Below are 9,359 nucleotides of genomic sequence, written 5' to 3'. Positions count from 1 at the left end.
GTGCAAACCCCATCTCCTCCGCGGCTCAGCCCCGCCGCCTCTGCTGCAGGCTGTGGAAGCGTAACGCGAGCAGCGACGCCCCTTCCCCCGGCCCTCCCCATGGCCCTCTCGGCCTGGGTAGACCGACCTCTCCCGCCTTCGCTGCCCCCTCCCTCCCCGCCCCAGCCCTGAGCGCGGAGCCCCGCGGAGTCCGCTGGGGAAGGCCGGGCCCTGCGTCTCCCTTCGCGTCCCCCGCTCTGCACCCGGCTCCCTGGCCGGGCAGGAGGCTTGGCTGGGGCGGAGGCATCGCGCGGAGAAACACCTAACAGGTGTGACTGCGGGCCCGTGGGCATCCGTTTTATCTAGGGGACCGGGGCCAGGGCCTGGCTGGCGAAGAGGAATGGCGAGGCGCCACCGACCAGAGGCTGCGCCCGAGACCAAACCGTGGTGCTGTATATTTAATGTCCTTTTTCAAAGCCAGCTGTGTCCCAGTCACTGAGGATAAACCGCAGACTCCAGGCCGGCCGGCCGGCCCCCGGCGGTTCCCTGTAGTGGGGAATGTTGCCCTGGGGCCTGGTCCGCTTTGTCAGTCTCTCCTGCAGCGGTTTGTTTGCTCCAGTCCAGGGGCCTGAGTCCCCCAGAAGTTATAAAATGATTGGAAGTCAGTAGGGTCAGGCACTGCTTTATTTTAAATCCGGAATAGTACCTTTGCTCGTATTGGCACATCCCGGTGCCGAATTTTCTCCTTGCAGAACTAGGTCCACGCAGAAATGGAGAGTGAAATAGAGAGCAGAGCAGGAATTCGTTTTTCCTTTTCTTTTGGAGGTGGAGAGGGTGGGAAGAACCCAGAATTTTGATGTGTTCCACCGCTTTTTCTCCAATTTTGAATCAGGCTTAGAATTGGAGATAACCTTCCAGGTAACTTATACTGACAACTCCACCTCCCCCCGCTCCCCACACCCCGGAAAAAAAAGAAAAGAAAAAAAGCCCACAAATCGTGTCTAGGCGGAAACTAGGTAAGAGTTCTAATTTGTAAGGAGTTCAGATGTTTCCTGGCTGGAAAGCTTTCTGGGGAATCCCCCCCCACCTCCTTTGGGAAAATTAAAATTCTGAGGTAGTTCCTCCATTTTTAAAGCAAATTCTCTTCGTTCTCTCCCCTTCCTCATTTCAACCTTACAATCTGTGGTTGCTAAATTGTTGGCAAATTAAGGAAGACAGAGAAATAAGTGTGGTGAGGAGACACGTTTTAAGGTGGTGTTGACACTTGAGTAAGGCTAAAGTTCTGACGGGTTTTTATAAGCTTGACTAAAATGTGGTTACTTTGTAGATTTCTTTTGACAGCTGTCAAAAGTCAGAGAGTGGATGCTGTCATGCTAGGGACTGAATTATCAGCTAGCAGGCACGTCAAACCTGTTTTGAAATAGAGTTAGCTGCCCAAAGGCCTGAGCAAATACAGTGAATGCTGGCTCCCTAGATATACCACCAACATTTAGCTTTGCTTTGCCACCAACATTTAGCTTTGCTAAAGCAGAGCTGAGTTTGTTGCTTGCCATGGCAAGAAATCTCTGAATCTTGACAAAGTCTTAATAACATCTTGGAGTGGGGAGGACCTGCATGCATGCTAAATTGCTTTATCCCTGTCTGAATCTCCCACCCTATGGACTATAGCCCACCAGTCTCCTCTGTCCATGGGATTCTCCAGGCAAGAATACTGGAGTGGGTTGCCATGCCCTCCTCCAGGGAATCTTCTGACCCAGGGATGGAACTGAATCTCCTGTGGCTCCTAAATTGCAGGTGGATTCTTCACCTCTGAGCCATGGGGGGAGCCTGGGGAGGACAATGTTGGGCTACTTAGGAGATGTTTAGAGTCTAGTTGAGGATGGGTCTTTCAATACAAGGGCTTGGTTAGAATTGGTTAACAATTTTGATATAATAGTTTAGGTTTGTTATACATAGCAAGGTGAAGGTGTGAGGTGAGGGTTTCAAAAATGTTGAGAATAAATAGTAACCTTTTTTTATCTCCCTGGGGAAAGCTTCCTGGAATAGTAATACTGTGTTGAGGAAGAGAATAGTAAAGTCATGCTAGTGAAGACAGTTAAATAAAGTCATACCTTGTAGACAATAAACTGTCAGTAGTGTATGGTCTTGGGTTTGCACAATCTAATTGTGAGGACCAATTTGAAATTCAAGAAGTGAATGATTTAAGTAAGGACAGATAAAGAAAATAAAAGAAACAGGACTGACATTGAGTTCTGAAATGACGCTCATCCTCAGTATGGGTAAAGGGTGGGGGAAGGGGAGGGAGGTTGATTGACAATTCAGTAATACCAGATCTGTATACTATATATTAAAAAAAAAAAAACTATATATATATGTTTTTTGGCCATATCTTGCAGCTTGTGGTATCTTAGTTCCCCAACCATGAACCAGGGATGGAACCCAGACAGGTAATGAAAGCAGCAAGTCTTAACCACTGGACCACCAGGGAATTCCTGTATTCCTATATTTGTGAAAAATTTGAATGTGTATTTCTACAGTTTCATTTATTTTATATAATCTCTTCTTTCCTAATTTCTTGTAGAGTATACTAAAGTTCCAAATTAAAGAATTTTTTTCTATACCTGGCTTAAACAGAGGTGATTATTATTGCTTGTTGCCAAACACAGAAAGATTGAATAAAAGCTCATAAACTTTTTTGAATATAACATTGTTAGGGAATCATCATAGAAACCTGCCCTGTTGTTCTATTATTAATATATGCCTTCTTTTTAAAGCTGCTTCTTTTTAACTGTATTCCTTTTACTCCTCTTTTCTAATATTCTAACAGGGGAATCACATGAGTATCAGGAAAGTTTCTCTTTGTACTTCTTCCTGCTGGCTTTTTTATGTCCCTTTATATTGTTAATTTTAATTTCAGCCCTTCTTTTTTGTCCCAGGAATTTCTTGGAGCTCCTAGTTTATACCAGGAAGGCTGAGAGTGGGATTTCCTTGAGTGGGGCTCCCAAGGAACAGTCTTGGAATAAACTCTTTTAATTCATAAAGCTTGACAAGAAAGCAGTAAGTTGTTTTGATAAAGCTTGCTTAAAAAATAAAATTTCACCTTGAGCAGTGTCAAATCAGAAATACTTCCTGTGTATAATCTGTGCCTGCCTGCATGTGCCTTACCTTAAGTGCACCTGGGAGACTATTTTCCCTATTCCAGTTAATTCCTTTTTTTTTTTTTTTTAAGGAAGTAGCTTCTTTTGAATAATAATATTCCCTTACATTGATTAGTGGATTATTGGTAACATAAATGATCACAGTTAATGGATACCACCTCTTGAGTCCTTTATTGGCAGCTGTACGCTTCGCATATCAATACTTTGTACACTGTTTCTCTTATTTTTTAAAACATATGTGAAAGCTAAGTTGCAGAAAATTTGCTTCTCCAGTATTTCAGCTAATAAGCTAAAAGCCAAGCTGGGAAGTTGTTTCCATTTGAACCTAAAGTTCATTTGTGCTATACTGTCTTACTTCCTATATTTTCATATTGAAGCCATCTCGAATAAGTTGAAATTGCAGGTTTAGTAAGAAAAGAGATCCATCTGTTTGTAGTTCCAGTGAGTATTAATTTGCCAATCCAGTGACTGGTAAATTAACTCCTCGCTAGTTACTCTCTCCCTTTTGTTATCATGCTTTTTGTTTTAATCATCAATCTACACAGTCATTTTTTATGCTTTTTTTCCTCTCTGTAATTCACTTATTTATTTTACCCTTCTTTCCTTCTGGATTCCTTTGCAAATTAGTAAATGACTTTATTTGGACAAATGTGGCTATGTGGAATGGGTTACTTTCTGGTACTTACGCAAGAATAGATGGAGTTAGATAATAGGAAAATGAGTATGGAATGCAAACATATTCCTGTGAATGCTTAGTGCATGTTTCTGACTGAAATTCAGCAATACCACTTCCTGCTGTTCCAGATGTTTCACCCCTGTTCATGGTTACTCTAATCTGGGGCTTCCTTGATAGCTCAGTGGTAAAGAATCCGCCTAGCAATGCAGGAGATGTGTGTTTGATCCTTGGGTGGGTAAGATCCCCTGGAGTAGGAAATGGCAACCCATTTCAGTATTCTTGCCTGGGAAATGCCATGGACAGAGGAGCCTGGTGGGCTATAGTCCATGGGGTCACAAAGAGTCAGACAGGACTTAATGACTCAAGAGCAGCAGCAGCTAAACAGAAACATGTATTTAGGGGAATTTCCTGGTGATCCAGTGGTTAAGACTCCCTGCTTACAATGCAGGGGATGTGGGTGTGATCAGTAGTTGGGAAAGTAGGATTCCATATGCCTCTCCATGTGGCCAAAAAAGAAACAAAACAAAGCACACAAAAATGTATTTAAATATATTTTTCTTCCTTCAACAAATAGCATTGGAACACTTCTGAGCAATATTTTGTGCTGTGTCTTGGACATACAGAAATGAATATGACAAAGTCTGTGTCCTTTTGGACTTTATAGTGTTTTATAAAAGATATAGTTGTCTATTAAAGAAATTGGAAATAAAAGTAAAAATAAATATGTATCACCTATGATACCACAATCCATGGATAACTACTGTTAATATTTTAGTATGGAGCCTTTCAACAACATTATGCTATCACCCAAAAGAGGTTATATTATGCATTCCTTTTGTAATTTGTAGTTTGCTTTGTCACTTACTGACTAGGAAGTATCTTTCCATTTGATAGTCTGCTACATCATCAGTCATGATGACAGAGAATTCTTTTGTATAGATATTCCATAATTTGTTTAGCCAGAATGTGGAGATGCGTTTAGCCAGTCTCCAATTTGGGGCTTGTTAGGGTTGTTTCAAAACACTCTTGCTGTTATGAGCTTCTGTCTGACTGTCATCTCTTTTATATTATCATTTTAATTTATCATGATCATCTTTTTCATGTAGCCATGTTTATTTACTTAGGATATATTACAACATCCAGTTGGAGGGTCAAAGTTAAGTACATTTTAAGGCTTTGTTGATTGCTATTAAGTAGGTCTCCAGAAACCTTGCTGAAACCTTTGAACTTTTGTAGAATAAATGTTTCCCTCTGATGGGACTAGGAAGTCATGGCTGCTGGGAGGTTGGCCTTATGGTGGAATCTCGGTTTTGAGAATGGATGTTTGGGGTGTGCCATACCATGGGTTGTATTGTCTGAGTGGATGGTAATAAAGATATTCTTTGAGAAAAATCTAATATGATTAAGTAAAATATAAGTGCATTATTTTGAATGATATACTGTTACTTCCACCTCTCCATGTATAGATGTCCATCACTTATCTCGCCCTCTGAAACAAATTCTTCCTTCCCCACTCCCTTTCTTCCATTTTTGTACACATACAAAAACCTCTGTGTCAGAGGTAGCACAACTAAAGCATGGTTTTTACCCTCAAGCAGCTCACTGTCTGGTGAGAGAGGTAGATAAATAGAGACTGCAAAACTGAATAATAACTGTTATGACAGAAAAATAGCACTAAGTCTCTTGGCTCACCTAGAAGGGAGATCTGACTCTTACTTGGGAAAAGGGTCTTCCTGTTCTCCCAGTATACTGCCTTGATTCATTAATATCTCTCAGCCTTCATATTCAGCAGTGATCCTTGTTGTTTAGTTACTTAGTTGTGTCTGACTTTTTGTGACCCCGTGGACTGTAGTCTGCCGGGCTCCTCTGTCTATGGAATTTTTCAGCTGAGAATAGTGGGGTCGTACCCATTCCCTTCTACAGGGGATCACCCTGACCCAGGGATCAAACCTAAGTCTCCTGCTTGGGAGGCAGATTCTTTACCACTGAGCCACTTGGAAGCCCTAGCAGTGTTTGCTGCTACTGCTGCTGCTAAGTTACTTCAGTCGTGTCCGACTCCATGGGACTCCATTGACAACAGCCCACCGGGTTCCCCCGTCCGTGGGATTCTCCAGGCAAGAACACTGGAGTGGGTTGCCATTTCCTTCTCCAATGCATGAAAGTGAAAAGTGAAAGTGTAGCAGTGATTAGGCCTTACCTATTTCACACTTTGGGCTCCCCAGGTGATCAGTGGTAAAGAATCCACTTGCCAATGCAGGAGACACAGGAGACACAGTCCAGTCCTCCCATGGAGGAGGAAATGGCAACCCACTCCAGTATTCTTGTCTGAAAAATCCCATGGACAGAAGAGCCTGGCAGGCTGTGGTCTATGGGGTCTCAAAAGAGATGGACAGGATTGAGCACACACACACATTTTACTCTTCAATGTCTCTTGTAAACATTTTCATTGTTTGTTGCCTCCATTCCAATTTCAGTCCTGTCAGCCCCTTCTAGACCTCTACTGTATTGGCCAGGACTATTCCAATAATCCACTAACTGACATACCAGCCCATGTTTCTTTATCCTCCTTCAGTCAACCTTGGATATGGCTATCAGCATAACCTCCATCTACTTTGAAAATTTCTTTGCCCTGATCAAAAACCTTCAAATAATTTCTGTTATTTACAACAGGAAAGATAAGCTCCTTCACTTGATCATCAGGAGGACATAGTGACCTATTTTTTCAATCTTGTTTCTTCCACTCACCTTCAATAACCTTCCCCCAAACCCCTCTTATTTCGGTAAATCCCATCCATTCTCTAAGCCTAAGCATGTTGATACCCTCCTCAGAGCAAGGCCTGGGTATACCTGCCCGAAGTATTTCAGTTGCCGATAAGTCACCATAAAGTTTCATCATGTCCTGCTCTGTTAAACTGAATTTTTCAAGATATCTCATGTCTATGTTTTGTCATTTTGAAAACTCATTTGACTCACAAATATTGTCTATGTTCTTGTAGCTCCTAGCGTAGAAACTTATACAGAGAAAGAGATCATCTTTCTTTTGACATCTGTGGATTCTCATACTGTTTGAAATGAACTGCTATTTTGGCAATTCGCAAACTTCTTTGATTTGTTGTTGTCAGTTGCTAAGTCCTGTCTGACTCTTGCAACCCCATGGACTACACCAGGCTTCTCTTTCCTTCACTATCTCCCAGAGTTTGCGCAGATTCTTTTTTTGTTTGTTTGCTTTTTGCAGATTCTTGTCCATTGAGTCCGTGATGCTATCCAACCATCTCATCCTCTCTTGTCCCCTTCTCCTCCTGCCCTCAACCCCTCCCAACATCAGGGTCTTTTCCAATGAGTCATCTCTACACGTCAGGTGGCCAAATTATTAGAGTTTCAGTCTCATCATCAGTCCTTCCAATGAATATTCAGGGTTGATTTCCTTTAGGATTGACTGGTTTAATCTCTTTGCAGTCCAAGGGACTCTCAAGAGTCTTCTCTAGCAACACAGTTCGAAAGCATGAATTCTCTGGTGCTCAGCCTTCTTTATGGTCCAACTCTTACATCTGTACATGACTACTAGAAAAACCATTGTATGTAAATAAAATCTAGTTATGTGGATATCAACTAGGTCATGTGTACCTTGCCTACTCTTACACATTTTAATTTAACAATCAGAGCTAAAAACATTAACTAAGCTCCAGACAAGCTCTTCTTCCATTTCTTCATTCTTTCCTGCTGCTAAGGAATTCTAGGGGATCATCTAGAGGATGATCTAGGAGATCATCGCTTCCTTGCATTAGTATCAAGCTTTACAAATCCTTCTATAATGTAACTATCTTACCTAGAAATCTTTCTGTGGGAAATTATAGAGGGTAGGATATAAAGGAAGAAAGAAGGGGAAGCACAGGGAAACATGCAAGCGAGTGTGACTGTGTCTCCCACCCTTCCTCAGTCTTATGTATGAGGCAGACATAATTATTGTGCTATTCTTTCCTAGTAAGTCTAGACTTTGCCTTAGAACTCTGTGTAACAGAGTGATATTGGAAGACATCACCAGGCCATAGGAGTTGGCAGGAAAAATGAGTCCTACTTGGCATTCCCATTCTAGAATGTATATGGGATATTTATTTCTCTTTCAGTTCAGTTCAGTTCACTTCAGTTCACTCGCTCAGTCGTGTCCGACTCTTTGTGACCCTATGAATTGCAGCACGCCAGGCCTCCCTGTCCAACACCAACTCCCGGAGTTCACTCAAACTCACGTCCATCAAGTCAGTGATGCCATCCAGCCATCTCATCCTCTGTTGTCCCCTTCTCCTCCTGCCCCCAATCCCTCCCAGCATCAGAGTCTTTTCCAATGAGTCAACTCTTCACATGAGGTGGCCAAAGTACTGGAGTTTCAACTTTAGCATCATTCCTTCCAAAGAACACCCAGGGCTGATCTTCTTTAGAATGGACTGGTTGGATCTCCTTGCAGTCCAAGGGACTCTCAAGAGTCTTCTCAAACACCACAGTTCAAAAGTATCAATTCTTCGGCACTCAGCTTTCTTCACAGTCCAACTCTCACATCCATACATGACTACTGGAAAAACCATAGCCTTGACCAGACAGACCTTTGTTGGCAAAGTAATGTCTCTGCTTTTCAATATGCTATCCAGATTGGTCATAACCTTCCTTCCAAGGAGTAAGCATCTTTTAATTTCATGGCTGCAATCACCATCTGCAGTGATTTTGGAGCCCCAAAAAGTAAAGCCTGACAGACACTGTTTCCATTGTTTCCCCATCTATTTCCCATGAAGTGATGGGACCAGATGCCATGATCTTCGTTTTCTGAATGTTGAGCTTTAAGTCAACTTTTTCACTCTTCTCTTTCACTTTCATCAAGAGGCTTTTTAGTTCCTCTTCACTTTCTGCCATAAGGGTGGTGTCATCTGCATATCTGAGGTTATTGATATTTCTCTTGGCAATCTTGATTCCAGCTTGTGCTTTTTCCAGCCCAGCGTTTCTCATGATATACTCTGCATAGAAGTTAAATAAACAGGGTGACAATATACAGCCTTGACGTTCTCCTTTTCCTATTTGGAACCAGTCTGTTGTTCCATATCCAGTTCTAACTGTTGCTTCCTGACCTGCATATAGGTTTCTCAAGAGGCAGGCAGGTGGTCTGGTATTCCCATCTCTTTCAGAATTTTCCACAGTTTATAGTGATCCACACAGTGAAAGGCTTTGGCATAGTCAATAAAGCAGAAATTGACGTTTTTCTGGAACTCTCTTGCTTTTTAGATGATCCAGCAGATGTTGGCAATTTGATCTCTGGTTCCTCTGCCTTTTCTAAAACCAGCTTGAACATCTGGAAGTTTATGGTTCATGTATTGCTGAAGCTTGGCTTAGAGAATTTTGAGCCTTACTTTACTAGCGTGTGAGATGAGTACAATTGTGCAGTAGTTTGAGCATTCTTTGGCATTGCCTTTCTTTGCGATTGGAATGAAAACTGATCTTTTCCAGTCCTGTGGCCACTGCTGAGTTTTCCAAATTTGCTGGCATATTGCGTGTAACACTTTTAC

General features: G+C 42.2%; 1 protein-coding gene across 1 annotated transcript in view; it reads right to left on the bottom strand.

The window, feature by feature from the left end:
- The window catches only part of TMEM229A (transmembrane protein 229A), a 23,113-nt gene extending 22,781 nt beyond the window's left edge, over positions 1-332 (bottom strand). The window contains 1 exon segment of the mRNA XM_010831767.1: positions 9-332. Coding sequence (XP_010830069.1) covers positions 9-332 — 324 coding nt within the window.
- Positions 333-9,359: the final 9,027 nt, after the last annotated feature.

Source organism: Bison bison, unplaced genomic scaffold, assembly GCF_000754665.1.
Source record: "Bison bison bison isolate TAMUID 2011002044 unplaced genomic scaffold, Bison_UMD1.0 scf7180017864530, whole genome shotgun sequence".
NCBI lineage: Eukaryota > Metazoa > Chordata > Mammalia > Artiodactyla > Bovidae > Bison > Bison bison.
This window is presented reverse-complemented; position numbering and strand designations above follow the sequence as displayed.